Source organism: Medicago sativa, chromosome 6 (assembly GCF_051527215.1).
Source record: "Medicago sativa cultivar Bolivia chromosome 6, Bolivia_mono, whole genome shotgun sequence".
Lineage (NCBI taxonomy): Eukaryota > Viridiplantae > Streptophyta > Magnoliopsida > Fabales > Fabaceae > Medicago > Medicago sativa.
Window position 1 is genome coordinate 42,147,587 of NC_140754.1, and position 20,405 is coordinate 42,167,991.

A 20,405-nucleotide genomic window follows, 5' to 3' on the forward strand; every position below is an offset into this window, starting at 1 on the left:
CCGCTATCCTCAAGCAACTCACCAAGCAAGCTAAAAGATAACTCCTGCACGCCGTCTACCCATTCACACAAATAGGTAGGCGGTCAAAGACCACTGGGGGTTAGCTACACATCAATCATAATCGAGTAATAACAATTGAATCATAATGTCATAAACTTTTGTTTATTAGACGGAATGAATGCTAGCAAAACTTCAACAAATATGTCTTCATATCATTAGTTAAGAGATCCTTCCGTTTTTTTTTTCCGACTCTTTGTTTGTATTTGGTCTCCTTTTCTATATGCTTACGTAGGTTAACATGAGTAATTGTTCTCGGTCGTCCCTTGAAAAAGTTTTTGAGAAGATATATGTTTCTATCATTTTTATTAAAGAATTTTCATTATCAAAAATGGATATTGCCTTTGAACATTTATAATTCAGTTATCTAATGACATTCTATATGAAGGTAGATAGTAAGTAATTCCAAAAACTTTGGTGTTTGCTTTGGTTCCCTATTTTGTTGATACTAATTGATTTGATTGTCATGACTTGCTAGCAAGATTATATAAAATAATAAATATTAGTGCTCAAATATTTTTAAATAAAACAGGCATGTAGTCAATCATATAAACTTTTAGTTTAACCTTTATTGTTATGAAGACATTATTTCAAATGTGAACATAAATAAACTTATTATTTGATTTGCAGTTCGAGCATGTTGCATATCAAAACTTGATGTTTGTTGAGTTTACCTTTACATAACTCACATAGCTTAGTAGGCGTATCAAATATGGCTTAGCTCTTTTAGCTATCATCATGTTATGGAGCACGTTTTTGATAACTTTTTGTTGAGTATAATATAGCAGATTAAACTGAATTTTATTTTTTTACAATGAGATTTTCTTATGCAATGGACAATGAATATCTTGCACATGGACATCAGAAAATTCTTAGTTTTATTTTGATAAATTCAAGACTCAAGCAGTTGTATTTGACCAATTTATATGAACGAGATATAACTTGATATGTCTTTCTGAAGCGTGAATTTTTATTTCAGGATCCTTCAATGACACATCTCAACTTCTAATTTTTATTTAAGGATATGAAATGTTACCTATAAAGAATTTTAATGATGATATAGCAAAGCATGGGCATGCACATTGTAGTTGATTTTATATCATGTGGGCATAACAAATGTGGCTGATGAACTGAAAACATATAAAAAAAGTATCTTACATATAATAGGCTGCACACATCAGAATACCTTACTTTTGGTGCCTGATTATTGATGGACTGATTAAATGGGTATTATTTATTATTTAGCATTGGAATGATCATTTCACTCATACTTATAAAATTGTTGCAGTTTCTTCCTTTAACTTCAAACGTAATGATTTATACTTTGGGTACCAATTCATGGAGAAGGATCGAGGACTTGCCATATTCAGCCTACATTCTTAAACCGGGAGTATTTGTAAGTGGTACCATCAATTGGTTAGTACGTGCATAGAGTTCACCTGTCATTTTTTCTCTTTATTTCGAGAAAGAGTCGTACTTTAGCTGCCTATAATATGAGAAAAGTTTTTGGACCCCCTTAGGGGTGTTAAGGGATTGCTTGTGCATCTTTTCATTTAGGTATGTGTTCGTAGATGTTTGGATTATGAGGGAATATGGAAATAAAAAACCATGAACAAAATTATATAGTTTCCCTATGGAAATTTAGGGTTTCAATCTCTATGTCAAGGGTTTATATATTACGGAGGATGAACAACTGCTAATGTATTTTAAAGATTTGCTGGAATCAAAGTTGGTTGTTTATGATTTCAAAGATGTACTTTTAATACGCCCATGTTTCAAAACATTGATGGTTTTATGCACCCAGATGTCAATGTTGAAAGTTTGATATCACCTTGTACTTAAGGTTAAGACGTAGATTCTATGATATGTCGCTTGACCATAAGATTCAATGGAAACAATTAGTTTAACTTCTATTAATGTTATGTATTTTATGCTTCTTTTTCTTATTGCCAACTTCAAGGATCATTGCAATCTTTTGCAGTGTAGATATCAGTATCAAAAGTAGCCTTTTCTTTTCTATTTATCTCTAGTTTTTTTCATTTTTCACTCCTATGTTAAGTTGATTTATTTTGAATGTTCTAAAAATCAATAGAAATTTATAGTACCGAAAACATAAATGGGGGTTTGGAGTGTATTTCAAGTAAGGCGAGGAATAAGAGGATTAGGATACCTTTTAAATTGACAGGTGTCTATTTGGGTTCTTTGGAAGGTGAGAAATGATAGGATCTTCAACAATGTTCTAAAGGATGTTTAATAAAATTTTGTTGAAGATCAAGGTATTGTCGTGGAGATGGTTCCATTGTAATTTGATTTTCCCTGTGTCTATATTATGAATCGTTTGTGACCCGGCAGATTGTTTGAATAGATAGAAGTGCCAATGTTTTGGGCAGTGCGTTGTACTTTGCCTCTGTCCCGAAGGCATGTTGTTTATATAGTTGTTGGTGCTTTAGCTTTCAAATATACCTTTTCATTCCTTCTTCTCTGCTAATGTTCGCTTTGGTTCTCTGCAACAAATATGTCATCCTTGTCTTACTATTGCTATTGTTTGATTGGTGTATTGTTTTTGGTATGAATGATTGTTGAGGAAACTTTTGAGTATACTGTTTTCAAGTATAGATAATTCATTTGGTAGCTATGTGCTTAAAGAAAAAAAAAATCTGTGTAAAAGGAGTTTAAAAAATGCTTAATGTGCATAAGATTCATGTATTGTGTTTGTTAGATTGTGAGGATCATGTAAGTATTGATGCCACTAATCTTTAGATTGTTAAAAATATCAAATACATATTGAAGAGCAATACACACCTTTACTAGACCGTTGTAGAAGCACTCCTAGAGTTTATTATCATTATTATAATTTTTTTATTTTATTTTTTGGAGTGCTATTTCAAGATATCGCCTTGTCTAATTTTTCCGCTCAACATAGTGAATTTTGTCCAAAAGAAATAAAAGAGAAACTGTACAGAAATTTTTTCTTTTTCTAAGAATTTTATGTAGGTATTCCTCTAACATCAAATATTTCTTCCCTCTTAGGATGCACTCTAAACTTCCATTATTAATCTGTAAATCTTACTACTTGCATCTATCCGTATGGGTGCGTTTGTTTCAGCTTTAAAAAAAATAGATTTTGAGTTAAAAAAATCTACAGATTTTTTTTTAGAGGTTTAAAAAAAAATCTCAAGTTATTTTTGTTTACATATACCCATAAAAATCCATTTAAAAAAAATTAGTTTTAACTCGTACATGTGTTACCTCCTTGTTTTTGAAAAAAAAAAGGCTTAATTAATGATTTGGTCCCTTAAGTTATTTGTTGGTTACATTTTGGTCCCATAAGTTATTAACGTTACAATTTGGTCCCTTAAGTTATTTGTTGGTTACATTTTGGTCCCATAAGTTATTAACGTTACAATTTGGTCCCTTAACTTGTTTTTTGGTTTCGTTTTGGTCCCTTAACTTATTTTTTGGTTTCGTTTTGATCCCTTAACTCTAATAACAAAAAGGACCAAAGTGGTTGACGGAGGAAGAGTTAAGGTACCAAAACGAAACCAAAAAATAAGTTAAGGGACCAAATTGTAACGTTAATAACTTATGGGACCAAAATGTAACCAACAAATAACTTAAGGGACCAAATTGTAACGTTAATAACTTATGGGACCAAAATGTAACCAACAAATAACTTAAGGGACCAAATCATTAATTAAGCCAAAAAAAAAATAGATTTTGAGAAAAGTTAATTAACGTTACAATTTGGTCCCTTGTCCTGATCGTGATGATCTACTAAATATGTGCCCCCCTGGTATGGAACCGAAATGTGCGTATGGAGTGAATTTTTGTTTGCCGATAGGGCAGCAAACAAATCGTGTGCTCACATAATTATTCATATATTGCCAGACCCAAGATAGTACACAAATGCTTTGCTAGAATATTCCACGAGCTGTCATTTAGTTATTTTCTCACCTCCCAATAAATAATTTTTATTTTTATTTTTATAATTTCAAGAACTTTTTAGTTTTATTTGCACTCTAAAATAATGATAATGAAAAGAAATAAGACATCAACAAATATTATTTAGATGATCTTCTTCTCTCTTTATTTGGATATATCCCCTTGAACTTCAATTCATGCATATCATATTTTCTTTCCCACCATACCGCTTATTATAATATCTTTAAAAGTTTTGTAACTTACAAGCCTATGGTTTTATATATTTGTCATAATAATGTTATATTTGTGATTTTTCTCATACTTCAATTTATATTTCTTTTACATTTTAATTCATCCACGATCGAATTTCATCCACGATCGAACCCAAGTGGGTCGTCGTACCATCCTTTGTTGTACATCTCCGCTATATAGATGGTTTACCTCTCACTTACCCCGATCTCCTCTTTTCACAACAAATCCAGAGAACCTTCTGTTGTCCCAAAGAATTATGTCCCTTACCCCAACCGATGTAGTTTGGTACAACCCGGCTTACGACACTAGAACTATCATTGACAGTTGTGGATAATTCCATAACGTGCCCCTCCTTGGTACACGTGGGGGAATTAGCTACAACCATATTCTTGCTAGACGCCAGTTCAGTTATCTTATAAAGGAAAATCCTCGCAACCTTTCACTAGAGGGTACATTCTATTTCAACCATAAAGACAGCTAGGGTATGAGAGAGAAGTTTGTACGAGCTTTGCATACCATCCGTAGGAGAGATAAAGACCAGTTAGGAAGGAAGTCAAATATCATCCACGAATCCTATAATCAATGGGTCATTCATAGAGCTACAAAATATGGGATGCCTTACCCTTTACCGAGGTACCTATCCGCAATTACTCCTGCACCACCTTTACCATTAACCTTTAGCACCTGAGAGGAGTACCAAGAGCGGTTGACTGATTCAAGACAAGAAAGCTCCACTTGGAAAAGGAAGTACAAGGAATTAGCTATGCTCCGGATGGAAAAAGTGAGTGGACAAACAGAACAAAAGGATCAGCAGCTTCTCGAGCAAAGCCGACAAATTGTTTCCCAGAATGTTCTACTCCAGGAGAAGGAAAGGCTACTTGGACGATATGATAAGAAGAAGAAGCGGATGGATTTCTTTGCCGTCTCACTTTCAGATACTGATGATCCACCTGCTTCAAGTGGTTGAGAGTCTTTTGGATGTTTTTACTTTCTTGCTTTTTGTTGTGTTATTTTCCAACTTTTATTGTTGAACTTGTGAGTCTATCCCTTGGCTTTGTTTGTTAAAAAGGGAATTATCTTGTAATGCTTTATTTATCTGATGAAATTTTTAACTACGATGCTTACAACAATTGATATTATAAATTTTTTGATAAACATAAAAACTGCATATTTTCGCATTTAGCATATCATGCATCATGCTGCATTCATAGTTTTAAAAAAAACCGAGTCTCATACTTTGCTTCATTCTACCTCAGTCAAGGAAAGTGGCTCGGCGTATTCTCCACAAGCCTACCCATACTCACTACACTCGAGCAAACGTGAAGAAGAAGATTGAGGGTCTTGAACAAGAGAACAGAGAGCTCCGTGAAAAAATGACATCCATGCAGGCCGAGATGGGGAAGCTAACAGCCATCATGACTAATGTGTTGGTTGCTCAAGCTCAGGCTTCAGGCCCTCAGCCTACCGACACACCTCTATCCTAGTCAAATCATACTGCTATTCCTACTTCTATTGTGACTGCTGGTGGAACAACCCGATTTTCGTTAGATTTATTTTAATTGTCTTTATGTGTGTTTTTTTTTAGGCAAAAGAAAAATATAATAAATAAGAAACAAAAGATACAGAGACTGGGGGGGACATTAGACCTGACCCAGATAAACCCAAAACGGGGATACATCATTTGTTCTACATCAGAACAAGTGGATCAACCCTAATCTATCCTAACAAAAAATCGCAAATCACGAACGCAACACAGCGAACCCGCGTACGGGCGCGAAACCAAGTTACAAAAAAATGTGAGAAGTGAACATCTGCATAGAACAGTTAGGGTTTATATTCAGCGAATGGATTGACCCCCAACACGGTGCAAAATCCAAGTGCCAACAGCTCCCTGAACACAGCAGCAAGCATAAATGCTCTTTCGAGTGTAGATGCGTAAGAAGTCAGATCGAGGGATGAGTCCAATACGTCAATAACCAGACTCTTCTAGATTAAATGGACCAGACCCTTTCGGGTTTTTGAAACAGACCCTTTCGGGTTTATGTAACCGAACCACCGCAAAATGAGGTCACGTCATATGCTTCCCAATCTCTGATCAAACAAGAACACAAACAAACAATACGAACAAAAAATAGAGTAACACGCACAGTACTGAAACAACCAAAATGAACAGAACCACCAAAAGAGCCCCAAGACCACCGGTGCTAAGGGGGCGAATCGGAAGCCAAGAAATCCGCAGATCTCAACAGATCTGTAAGGAACCAGAAATCAAAGGCCTTGAACGGCGAGGATGACCGGAACCAAGAACCCAGCAAGGAACCACCCATCGAACACCACCCAAAAATCCACCAACCAACACCAGAAAAAGCGAATCTGAATCAAACCATACTCACACCATCAAAACACAGCGATGCAAAGCATACCACAGCGGATGAACAGTAACGGAGACGGAGAGAAAACCCCCAAAAAAGGAGGCGGTGGTGCGGAGAAACAACTCTCGTCGTACCACCACTTGAAAAGGCTACATCACGGTTAAAGATTTTGGAAAGAGGGAGGAAGGTGATGGCTGTTTGGTGAGAGACTTAGAGAGAGGGCAGAGGATTTTTTTTAGAGAGAGAGAGTGTCGGCCATCCAATCACGTAGTGCTGTCTTTTATGTGTGTTTGTATGTGCTCATATGTGATTAATTGTTTGTATGTATTTTGTTGGGTTTGGTGTTAGAAAGGTATTTTAGTCATTTTGAGAGCAGGGGTAAATTAGTAATTTTTCATTGAGGATATTTTTAGCGCTTTAAGCGGGAATGAATATTTTTACTAAGTCACTAGTGGGTTGCGGTAATTAATTAAGAGCCGGTAACTATTCATTATTTTTATCCGTAAGTGGGTAGAAACGTTGTGAATTAGTTTGTAAGAGTATTAGGCCCATTAAGACATTTTAAGGGCTGAGTCCAATTATGAGGAGCCTATTTAAATTCTAGTCTTTGAGGAAATTATGTCACGTAGAATCATTTGCACATTTCACACTTGTGAGAGAAGTAGAGAGAGAACGAGCAAGAAAAAGGGTTTTGAGAAAAGAAGAGCTTGGAAAGGAAGAAGAGGGTAAAGATTCAAGAGGGTGGAGCTAAAGTGAAGCCTAAGCTTAGTTGGTGCTCAATTGAGGTAAGGGGGCAAGTATTCATTCATAATCTTTTAGTATAATCTCTTTTCTACTTAAACTCATAAGTGCTTAATTGTGAATATGCCAAAAATACGATTTCTGCACTTCTGGGCTGATGAAACTCGCTTGCTTATAGCGAGTATTTTTCAAAGGCAACACGTCATAGGCGAGTTGGTGGCGAGTTTGACAACATTTTGAATGTTGTCAACTCGTCCTGTAGTCAGCAAGGGCCATCCGAGGCCCATTCTTGCAGTCTTTTATCACCTTGTGAACCCCTCGATGTCAAGTATCTAATGTACATCACTAATATAATTCCATCAAGAGAAATGCATGGACAAAAATTAACATTGTTTGGTAAAAATATGGTACACGAGGGTATATGTTAGGATTATGCCGGGTATTTAACCTAATCTCTAAGTAGTGAGAAGACTTGTAAAGCCTCGTCATAGATAGTCGAGAATGACATGTAATCATGTGATTTAAGTATGTTAGGTTAAGTCATGTATGAACAAGAATGATCACGCAAGCTTTTACCGTCAAATGGGTAGGTTACGGACCCGTGGTAATCGTTTCAAGCACGTATAAGTTAAAGTCCTTCATTTACGTATAAGACTATATAAGTTTGAACATGTCGTGTCTTTCCGTTATCCACGCCAGGGGGATATGAGAGGTTCACGTTAGGGGGACGGGATATGCTCCACAAGGTAGGCCCGCACGACATTAAGAGGAGTCTGATGTTAGCCTCATATAGGAATTTCATCGGCTATGTCATGGGATTAAATTTCGGGGTTACTCGACTCGAGATTAATCCGTAAAATGAATCAAGATGTTTATGTATGTTAAATGCTAACCTCTAACTCGGTATGAATTACTTATGCAACAAGTTTATGATAGGACTATGCTATGATATGTATAGGTATATGCTTCTGCAACAAGTTTATGATAATCCACTGTCGACGATACTAGTTTTCCCCGATCGTCCAGTCAGAACATGTTATGTATAATATATGTTTAAATCATGAGACTGATGGTACTCAGATATAGCTGTCTTAGTTTCCCCTAATCGCCATGGTATGCAGAGCATTTAGCAAGACATATAGATTAAGAATATGTAGAAACTTATGACGATCTTAGTTATGAATGATTGTCTAGATAAGCAAGATTTCACGCACGTAAAATCAACCGAATGGTTGTGTTGTAGACACGTGGTGACCATAGGTTTCCTCGAGGTCACCTATAGCCTAGGATTAGGTAGAACTCACAAAGACATTATGTCTCATCCCAATCCTTGTTTGTTGCAGATCAGCAGGTTGGTTTAGCAGGGCGTAGTAGATATGTGGCCGAATGGATGATCATCAAGAGCTCGTTCGTATCAGTTTCAAGCTTTTCATATGGATTTAAGTGTATATATGATTATGAATGGGATTTAAGTGTATATATGATTATGAATGGGATATAAGATTAATCTTGTTGATACTTCCGCCATAAATCTTAATCAATTATGAAGATCTGCAAAAAGAACAAATAGTAGATGTATGGCATGCGTTGATCACGCTGCCCATAATGATTTTCTGCATTATATACGCTAATTCCTAGGATTTAACATACCCTTTTCTATTTGGAAACGAGGCAAAGCAAGGATTTCTAGTTTATAGTCAAGACAAGGCAAGGATTTTGTATAAAAGATGATGTGTCAAACTTAGAAATGGATATCTGGCACAATACTAACACGACACATGGACACCAATAATAATTTGAGAAAATAGAAGAGATTCAAATTTACAACACATGTCGGTGTCGACGATAAATAATTGAATCTAAAGTTTGAGCGCAATATGGAACTATATCTACTGTGGTGGATCCGTATAGAAAATAACTCCTCCTTTTTCGTTTATTACTTTCTTAAGTTAGTGAGATTCACAGAGCTATATATCACCCCGGCTTCCTAAAAAACAATTAATCTTAGGGAGTGTTACCACATCCATCGTGTTAAGACCGTAAGGACACACCTTTCGAGGTACGATTACGTATAACTTAGGTTAGGATCTCACCCTTTCCTCACGAAGAGTATTCAGGACCTGAGCTCCTTGGCCTATGACAAGAGTCCTATCAAGAACTTAGAGCTTAGCTATAGCTTTTTATAGCTTTCAAGCTCTTCTATGTTCAAGCTAACGTTCAAACACTATCTCCTGATCCTTTCACCTTTCGATGCATAAGGACAAATTCATATCTAGCAAACATGTTTCACTCCGACACCGGTTAACAATAAGAGATCTATAGCATTAAAAATAAAAGTGATCTTAATTTTACTTCTAAAGATTTTGAGTTAAAGCATTTTGTTAGAAAAAAATCTCGGCGCTACAACTTTATATATCACAAGTAAATAAACGTCATAAACTCACCATGTCTAAACCACACGAAGGGGTTTAGCTCATGGTGGGCTGAACCATAGAGATGCAGATGAAAATAAAGATAATGGATATTTAATGGAAGAGACAAACACAACACATTGATTTATTTAATGGATATTTTTTCAAATTAAAGTGATAAATAATATATTAATATGTTAATATATTATAAATAGATAGAATAATTTTGTAATAAATATAATATTAAGAAGAATCTTTTTGTGTGACCTCTCTTTATAGTGTGATGAAGAGACAAAAACAACACATTGATGTACTTAATGGGTATTTTTTTAGAATTTGTAATGTTAAGAAGAAAGTGAGCTCTATAAATAATAAAGAGATAAATACATATATTACAAACAAAGAGGGATATATGGCTAAAATTGTCAATTTTGTTTATAGTATGATTATCTTTCTTTCCCTGATTCTAGTTGCAACGAATGCTGAATGTAAGCCATTTCTAACCATCTAAATTTTTCTTTTCTACTTCATACACAATATATTATCCTATTTTATTTACACTTTTTATTCTTTTTTTTATTATAGGGTGTAAAGGCGTTCCTTGTCCTGATCGTGATGATCTACTAAACATGTGCCCCCCTGGTATGGAACCGAAATGTGCGTATGGAGTGATTTTTTGTTTGCCGATAGGGCAGCAAACAAATTGTGTGCTCACATGATTATTCATATATTGCCAGACCCAAGATAGTACACAAATGCTTTGCTACAATATTCCACGAGCTGTCATTTAGTTATTTTCTCACCTCCCAATAAATAATTTTCATTTTTATTTTTATAATTTCAAGAAGTTTTTAGTTTTATATTTGCACTCTAAAATAATGATAATGAAAAGAAATAAGACATCAACAAATATTATTTAGATGATCTTCTTCTCTCTTTATTTGGATATATCCCCTTGAACTTCAATTCATGCATATCATATTTTCTTTCCCACCATACCGCTTATTATAATATCTTTAAAAGTTTTGTAACATACAAGCCTATGGTTTTATATATTTGTCATAATAACGTTATATTTGTGATTTTTCTCATACTTCAATTTATATTTCTTTTACATTTTAATTCATCCACGATCGAACCCAAGTGGGTCGTGGTACCATCCTTTGTTGTACATCTTTGCTATATAGGTGGTTTACCTCTCACTTACCCCGATCTCTTCTTTTCACGACAAATCCAGAGAACATTCTGTTGTCCCAAAGAATTATGTCCCTTACCCCAACTGATGTAGTTTGGTACAACCCGGCTTACGACACTAGAACTATCATTGACAGTTGTGGAGAATTCCATAACGTGCCCTCCTTGGTACACGTGGGGGAATTAGCTACAACCAATATTCTTGCTAGACGCCAGTTCAGTTATCCTATAAAGGAAAATCCTCGCAACCTTTCACTAGAGGATACATTCTATTTCAACCATAAAGAGAGCTAGGGTATGAGAGAGAAGTTTGTACGAGCTTTGCATACCATTCGTAGGAGAGATAAAGACCAATTAGGAAGGAAGTCAAATATCATCCACAAATCCTATAATCATTGGGTCATTCATAGAGCTACAAAATATGGGATGCCTTACCCTTTATCGAGGTACCTATCCGCAATTACTCCTGCACCACCTTTACCCTTAACCTTTAGCACTCGATAGGAGTACCAAGAGCGGTTGACTGATTCAAGACAAGAAAGCTCCACTTGGAAAAGGAAGTGCTAGGAATTAGCTATGCTTCGGATGGAAACAATGAGTGGACAAACAAAACAAAAGTATCACCAGCTTCTCGAGAAAAGCCGACAAATTGTTTCCTAGAATGTTTTACTCCAGGAGAAGGATAGGCTACTTGGACGATATGATAAGAAGAAGAAGCGGATGGATTTCTTTGCCGTCTCACTTTCAGATACTGATGATCCACCTGCTTCAAGAGCTTGAGAGTCTTCTGGATGTTTTTACTTTCTTGCTTTTTGTTGTGTTATTTTCCAACTTTTATTGTTGAACTTGTGAGTCTATCCCTTGGCTTTGTTTGTTAAAAAGGGAATTATCTTGTAATGCTTTATTTATCTGATGAAATGTTTAACTACGATGCTTACATAAATTAATCTTATAAGTTTTTTGATAAACATAAAGATTGCATATTTTCGCATGTAGAATATCATGCATCATGCTGCATTCATAGTTTAAAAAAACAAAAACCGAGTCTCATACTTTGCTTCATTCTACCTCAATCAAGGAAAGTGGCTCGACGTATTTTCCACAAGCCTACCCGTACTCACTACACTCGAGCAAACATGAAGAAGAAGATTGAGGGTCTTGAATAAGAGAACAGAGAGCTTCGTGAAAAAATGACATCCATGCAGGCCGAGATAGAGAAGCTAACAGCCATGATGACTAATGTGATGGTTGCTCAGGCTCAGGCTTCAGGCCCTCAGCCTACCGACACACCTCTATCCTAGTCAAATCATACTACTATTCCTACTTCTATTGTGACTGCTGGTGGAACAACCCGATTTTCGTTAGATTTATTTTAATTGTTTTTATGTGTGTTTTTTTTTTAGGCAAAAGAAAAATATAATAAATAAAAAACAAAAGATACAGAGACTGGCGGGACATTAGACATGACCCAGATAAACCCAAAATGGGGATACATCATTTGTTTTACATCAAAACAAGTGTATCAACCCTAATCTATCCTAACAAAAAATCGTAAATCACAAACGCAACACAGCGAACCCGCGTATGGGCACGAAACCAAGTTACAAAAAAATGTGAGAAGTGAACATCTGCATAGAATAGTTAGGGTTTATATTCAGCGAATGGATTGAGCGCCAACACAGTGCAAAATCCATGTGCCAACAGCTCCCTGAACACAGCAGCAAGCATAAATGCTCTTTCAAGCGTAGACGCGTAAGAACTCAGATCGAGGGATGAGTCCAATACGTCAATAATCAGACCGTTTCGGATTAAACGGACCGGTCCCTTTCGGGTTTTTGAAACAGACCCTTTCGGGTTTATGTAACCAAACCACTGCAAAATGAGGTCACGTCATATGGTTCCCAATCTCTGATCAAACAAAAACACAAACAAACAATACGAAAAAAAAACGAGTAACACACACAGTACTGAAATAACCAAAACGAACAGAACCACCAAAAGAGCCCCAAGACCACCGGCGCGAAGGCGGCGAATCGGAAGCCAAGAAATCTGCAGATCTCAACAGATCTGAAAGGAACCAGAATTCAAAGGCCTTAAACGGTGAGGATAACCGGAACCAAGAACCCAGCAAGGAACCACCCATCAAACACCACCCAAAAATCCACCAACCAACCCCAGAAAAAGCGAATCTGAATCAAACCATACTCACACCATCAAAACACAGCGATGCAAAGCATACCACGGCGGATGAACAGTAACGGACACAGAAGATCGCCGGAGGAAAGGAGAGAAAACCCCCAAAAAAGGAGGAGGTGGTGCGGAGAAACAACTCTCGTCACACCACCACTTGAAAAGGCAACATCACGGTGAAAGATTTTGGAAAGAGGGATGAAGGTGACGGCTGTTTGTTGAGAGACTTAGAGAGAGGGCAGAGGATTTTTTTTAGAGAGAGAGAGTGTCGGCCATCTAATCACGTAGTGCTGTCTTTTATGTGTGTTCGTATGTGCTCGTATGTGATTAATTGTTTGTATGTATTTTGTTGGGTTTGGTGTTCGAAGGGTATTTTAGTCATTTTGAGAGCAAGGGTAAATTAGTAATTGTTCATTGAGGATTATTTTAGCGCTTTAGGTGGGAATGAATATTTTTACTAAGTCACTAGTGGGTTGCGGTAATTAATTAATAGCCGGTAACTATTCGTTATTTTTATCCGTAAGTGGGTAGAAACGTTGTGAATTAGTTTGTAAGAGTATTAGGCCCATTAAGACATTTTAAGGGCTGAGTCCAATTGTGAGGAGCCTATTTAAACTCTAGTCTTTGAGGAAATTATGTCACGCAGAATCATTTGCACATTTCACACTTTTGAGAGTAGAGAGAGAACGAGCAAGAAAAAGGGTTTTGAGAAAAGAAGAGCTTGGAGAGGAAGAAGAGGTTAGAGATTCAAGAGGGTGGAGCTAAAATGAAGCCTAAGCTTAGTTGGTGCTCAATTGAGGTAAGTGGGCAAGTATTCATTCATAATCTTATAGTATAGTCTCTTTTCTACTTAAACTCATAAGTGCATAATTTTGAATATGCCAAAAATACGATTTCTGCACTTCTGGGCTGATGAAACTCTGTTGGATATTTGTATGTTGGCTTCACTTTTGCCTAAAACAAATATTCACTTCAGATGTGGAACACAATGTTCCAACATCAAGAGTTGTTCTGTACGTTCTGGGCTTGACCTATGTTTACGCACGCGCCTGCTTGATTGAAGGAATCCACACCAGCATGTGTTGGTATGAACCGTGTACAATTATGAAGAGATCAGAACTTATGTGATTTCTTAAGGAATTGTTGAAATGACTTAGGAAAGTATTTTTAATGTGACTTTTAATAAGCCTATTTTATAGGAGTTTCTCTATCCGTCCATATTGCTTAATGAAGAAGTCACTGATCCGACCTGAAGCATGATTGAAGGAATGACACGCCTTGCTTCAATATATAAAGAAGGCTGCAAGACCTGAAGATATCATTCAAGACATTGGTTTACAAATAGAGTCTTTGTTTAGGTTTTGAGTCTTATATATTGTGAGCCTTTCGTGTATCATTTGATACATGTTTAGGACTGTGCTTTGAGTTGTAATACTGTGCACTACTCCGAAGCTTTTAAGCAAGGAGCTAGGTAGATTGTGAACTGCACCTAAGCTTTTAAGCAAGGTTGCAAGTTGTTATTTTTGAGGGTAACCTCATTTGATTTGTGTCTGTAATTTGGGAATCACAAGGGATTGTGATCTGTTATAAGGGAGTGAGATGGGATCTCAGATCTAGGAGTTCCTAGGTTGAAGCCTAGTTGGGGTAGGTCCTAGGTCATACGTGCAAACGTGGTTTGCTGAGAGCTTTTGAATATGGACTGCACTAATGGATTTCCTTCCTGGCTTGGTAGCCCCCAGATGTTGGTAACGTTGCACCGAACTGGGTTAACAATTTCTTTGTGCCTCTTGTCTTTCCTGTCTATTATTTGCTTTATTATGTTTGTGTCTGTTTGCTTAATGTTCTAAACATCATATACAACATCTGCTTATCTGTGTCCTATGTTGGAACATCGTTTGGAACATCGTAAGTCTAACGTGCCAGAATAATAATTGGCATCAGAGCAGGCACCCTGCTTGTTATTGGGTGAGATCCAGAGGAGATCTATTCTGGCAATATGGAGAAAGAAGGAGGTTTTGTGAACATACCACCTTTGTTGGATGGCACCAACTATGATTACTGCAAATCTCGGATGAGTGTTTTCCTTTAATCTATTGACAGCAAAACTTGGAAAGCATTGCTAAAAGGTTGGGAACGTCCTGTAGTGCTTGACAAAGATGGAAACAAGACTGGTGTCTTGAAATCAGAAGAAGATTGGACTATAGCTGAGGATGAAGCTTCGCTTGCTAATTCTAAGGCTCTTAATGCTATCTTCAACGGGGTTGATCAAAATGTGTTCAGAATGATCAAACAATGCAATATTGCTAAAAAGGCATGGGAAATTCTAGAAATTACTTATGAAGGCACCTCAGGAGTGAAAAAATCTAGATTACAGCTTCTGACCACTCAGTTTGAAAAACTGATCATGAAGGAAGATGAGAGTATCCAAGAGTTCTACATGAACATTCTTGACATTGTTAATGCTTTTGATACTCTTGGTGAAAAGATGTCTGAAGAAAAACTGATCAGAAAAATTCTCAGGTCTCTTCCTAAAAGATTTGACATGAAAGTCATTGCTATAGAAGAAGCTCAGAACATTTCTGAAATGAAGATAGATGAGCTCATTGGATCTTTACAGAGTTTTGAAATCATCATCAACAATAGGGTTGAAAAGGAAGTTCACTCTACTAGCATTAAAGAAACCCAAAGGAATCCTTGGAATAATGAAAACTTGACTGAGTATGTAGTTCTCCTAGGAAAACTGTTCAACAAAATTGTGAGTCTGGCAACAAATGGTCAGAACACTAGGTTCAACATCAGAGAAAAACAGAAAGACAAGGAAGATCAATGTCGTGAATGTGGAGGTTTTGGTCACATAACAACAGAATGTACTAACCTTCACAAGAAAAGCTTCAATAGTGCTTGGTCTGAGAAAAATGTGTCTGAAAGATTAAATGAAGGTATGTTCTCTAGACAAGTAACTGCTCTAACAGGAAAAATCCACTCTGATGATGAGTCTTGTGATGATTAATTGGAATATGATGATCTAGTTACTGCCTATAAGGATCTGCATGCTAGAAGCACTGAAATCTGTAAGATGTTAGGAGAACAAAAGAAGATAAATAATCAACTTCTTGCAGATAAAAATGTTCTTCTGACAAAGGTGTCTGAACTAAATGTTGAGGTAACATGCTTAAACTCAAAAATTGGAGAATTAAAAATACAAGTTGAAAATAAGTCTACATTTCTGAATAATGTTGTAGAAGGTGAAGGCAAGAGACAAACAAAAGGTATAGATTTCAATTATCAATCTCTGAATCGAAAACAACGCAACAAAAAAATTGCATATGTTGTGGAAGATCATGGATTGATAAGAAAAGAAGAACCTAAAAAGGTTACAGACACTTCAGGAAATGGTGGAACCTCTGATAACAAGACAATGTTGGAACCTCCTCAACAACATAAAAGAAGAACTCGCCCTTGGATTTGTCATCATTGTAAGAGGAAAGGTCACATTAGACCTTTCTGCTACAAACTATACGGTTATCCGAGTAAATTCAATCACAAATGGATACCTAAGAGTGACAACGTTGGCTTGGTAGGACACACATCTAAAAGACCAACATCAAAAGAAGTTTGGTATTTTGACAGTGGTTGTTCCAAACATATGACTGGGAAAGACAGCTATTTTGAATACATAAGACCTTGTGAGAAAGGGTATGTAACCTTTGGTGATGATGGTAGGGGAGAAATACGAGGTAAAGGTAAGTTGATCAGTAATAAGCTACCCAAACTTAATAATGTATTATTTGTTGAAGGACTCTTCTCAAATTTAATCAGTGCAAGTCAGCTGTGTGACCAAGGTCTGGAGGTAAGATTCAACAAACTTGGATGCAGGGTAACAAATGAGGAGGGACTAGTTCTTATGAAAGGAAAAAGGACTAAGAATGACTGCTACAAATGGATCCCAGAAGAACATGTTGACATGTTGGATAAGATGCTGAAACATCAGAAAGATCAAAGGACATCACACTCTCAAGAAGTATCAAGAGGTTCACAGAGAGGCTCACCTCTAGAAATTAAGAAACTTAAAAAAAATCTAAGTGGAAATCCTGGAGAAGAAATCAGTTGCATCCCTATAGAAGAAATACTAAGTGATGATTTGGAAGAATTGTTGGATCTTAAAAAGTATAGAAAAATAATGGACAGACTGGACATTTCGCTAAGGAAGAGGTTATAGCAGTTAACTAGGGGAAAGCGTGCAAAAGAAGGTTGTGCTTCAGGTTTATTAGGGCACGCATATTTAGGCGGTTTTCCCCAATTAACTTCCCTCTCTCTACCAACCGCAATCATACCACATATATCACTCCTAACCCTTGTCATTCTCTTTCTTCTTTCAAAACATTTCAAAACCATTCACACTCTCTCTTCTCCAAATCAATCTTCAATTTTTCTTTCTCACTCCATATCATTTTTTTCTTTGTCATGAAATTCAAAAAGGACACCTCTGGTTCTTCTGAAATAAAAGCCGCCACTCAACGAGAAACCATTTCCTCTAATCCTAAAATGGTCAAGCCACTCAACACTGTCCCCCCTGCAAAATCTATGAAGAAAACTGCTAAGAAGTCCTCCACTAAGAAGAAGAAGACCACAAAGAAGGGTGAGTCCAAGCAAGCCCTAACCATGACAGATCTCTATGAAAAGGAGAATCCTTTTAAGGCAACGGAGAAAGGCTCTGCTGTTAGTGATACAGATGCTGGTGACGATTCAAAGATTTCCTCAGATGTTGCAACACCGAGTCGTGAAAAAGGTAATCCTGTTTCTACTCAAATTCCTCGTGAACCTGTATCTGATAGAAAACTAGGGTTAGAAGATCTGAATGATGCTATAGAAAGTACTGAGAACATGAATTTAGATAAACCGGAAAAGGAAACGGGTACTGAGGCCTCTGTTGAAAACACCACCAAAGAAACCCTAGGTCAAGAAAATGTTGAACCGAATGTTAGCACATCCCTAGGTGAACTTGCTAAGTCATCTGGTGAAGAAGAGGATGTGAGTGTTGAAAAAGTACCTAGTGTTGAGTCAGACTCTGAGAGGGAGATTGGTCCCGAAAGGACTGTGGAGAAAGCCCAAACAGAAGAGGGTAGTGTCTCTGGTGATGATTCCAAAAGAAATGATGAAGAAACGGAAGAAAGTGATAAAGATGTGGTAGATGTTGATAAACTCAACCTAGAGGATGCTCCTCAGACACAGACTCTTGGTAGTAGCATGGCCAAGAGACTAAGAAGTAACGAAGGTGAGGTTGTTCCTGCTGTTAGCCAAACCTCAAAGAAGACCGATACCACTGTGACTGAAACACCCAAAAGAAGGACAAAATCTGCTAGTGTTGGCCCAAAGAAAAGTTGGAGTAAAGTGATGGTGAAAGCTACTGCTGGTAGTTCGAAAAAGAGAAAAGCTGGAGTCTGAGTATGATGTTAAAAAGGATGTTTCAAACATCATTCCCTCTGATTCCAAGAAAGCTGATAAGAAAGATCTACAGGCTGTAGAAGACGTGCCCATTGACAAAGTGTCCTTCCATCTTCCAAGCTTTGCTCAGAGGTGGAAATATATTTTCCATAGGAGACTTGCTTTGGAAAGAGAGTTGAGTGAAGAGGCCTTGAAGATTGAAGAGGTAATGAGTTTGATCAAAGAGGCTGGTCTGGAGAAAACAGTGTACAAGCTAGGAGAGTGCTATGAAAAGCTGGTTCGAGAATTTCTGGTAAATATTCCTAAGGACTGTGACAATCCTCTCAGGAGAGATTATCAAAAGGTATACGTCAGAGGAGAATGTGTCAACATCTAACCCAACATCATAAATAGCTTTCTAGGTGTTGAAGGAGGTGCTGCTGAGGTGGAAGCCATTGACAATCAGATCTGCAAAGAAATGACGGCCAACAAGGTGAAAGCTTGGCCAAAGAAATGGAAGATTTCTTCTGGAAAGCTGAGTATGAAGTATGCAGTTCTCAACAGAATTGGTGCTGCTAATTGGGTTCCCACCACTCACTCTTCAGACATTGCAACAGGTTTAGCTAGGTTCATCTATGCTGTAGGAACTAAGACTAAGATGGACATTGGGAGGTATGTCTTTGATCAGACCATGAGGCATGCTAAGACTGATGCTGTAAAGTTGCCTATTGCTTTTCCCACCTTGCTGTGTAAGATCATTCTGAGCCAACACCCTGCTATCATCTCTGCTGCTGATCTAGCTATGAAAAGGGAATCACCTCTCACTTTCCACCAGAAACTGTTTAAAGCTCATCATGCTCCAGATCTTGTTGGAACATCTGCCTCTGCTCCTAATACAGGTATTATGACAAAGGAAGAGATCATTGCAGCCTTGAAAGACACATGTGTCATGCTGGATGAAAGGAAGGCTAAGTTTGAATTGATGATCCAAACCCTGGAAGGACAGAACGCTGGTACAGAAGATAAGGAGGCTGAGAGTGAAAAGGAAGATGATGATGAGGTTGAATCTGAGGAAGAGGATAAAGAAGCAGAAAATGAAGATGAGGAAGCTGATGACAAGGATGAAGAAGAAGCATCTGGGAGCAGCTCAGAGGCAGAAGAATAATTTTTTTCCTGTTTCTTTTGCTGTGTTTGGATTTTTTTTTGTTTTGTGGGCTATGCCCTGGATATTTTAAGCACTGTAAGTGCTATGGTCTGTAACAACATATTTTCCTGCACTTTATGTTTCTTGGTACTCTTGTGTTAAAATTCTCCTGCTTTGAAGACTTGCTCCTCTGTTATGGTACTAATAGTTTGGCATATTTTATGGCTAAAAAGGGGGAGTAGATATGCATGACTTACTTATGTTTTTATTGACTTGCGTTTGGTCGTATGACAATAGGAAGATTATTGCTCAGATAATGTGCATGTTGATGTTGAGACATCTATGGATGTGTTGAAATAATGTGCATGTTGATGTTGAGACATCTATGGATGTGTTGAAGTCTTCTCTGTGGTTATGTTTATGTATGCATGTTCTCGTGTTGCACTAGGGATTTGAACATATTTCAGTTTGAGGACTTATGCCTAGTATGCATGTATTCAAGGGGAGTAAGAAATTTCTGTTTGTACTCTTTGAGGGGGAGTAAACTTCATGTGTCCCTGAATGTTCCTAGAGATGTTGGAACACCCCGTTTGAGCTACTGAGTATTGTTATTCCTATATTTCTCTAAGTAGCGTGTTGTGACAGTTGACTGTCTGTATAGGATGTACAGGAATTTATTTTTCCTTATACATCCTCTGC

At 37.1% G+C, this 20,405-nt stretch overlaps 1 protein-coding gene and 1 long non-coding RNA gene across 2 annotated transcripts; both read left to right on the forward strand.

The window, feature by feature from the left end:
• The first annotated feature begins 10,094 nt into the window (after positions 1-10,094).
• LOC146915231 (uncharacterized) lies at positions 10,095-10,702 on the forward strand. Its single transcript, XR_015014516.1, has 2 exons — positions 10,095-10,242; positions 10,340-10,702. It is a non-coding gene; the product is annotated as an uncharacterized LOC146915231 (long non-coding RNA).
• Positions 10,703-12,138: 1,436 nt separating this feature from the next.
• LOC146915232 (uncharacterized) lies at positions 12,139-17,357 on the forward strand. Its single transcript, XM_085721291.1, has 4 exons — positions 12,139-12,217; positions 12,938-13,202; positions 15,239-16,077; positions 16,168-17,357. The coding sequence occupies exons 1-4, from the start codon at positions 12,139-12,141 to the stop codon at positions 17,355-17,357; spliced, it is 2,373 nt and encodes a 790-aa protein (XP_085577417.1).
• Positions 17,358-20,405: the final 3,048 nt, after the last annotated feature.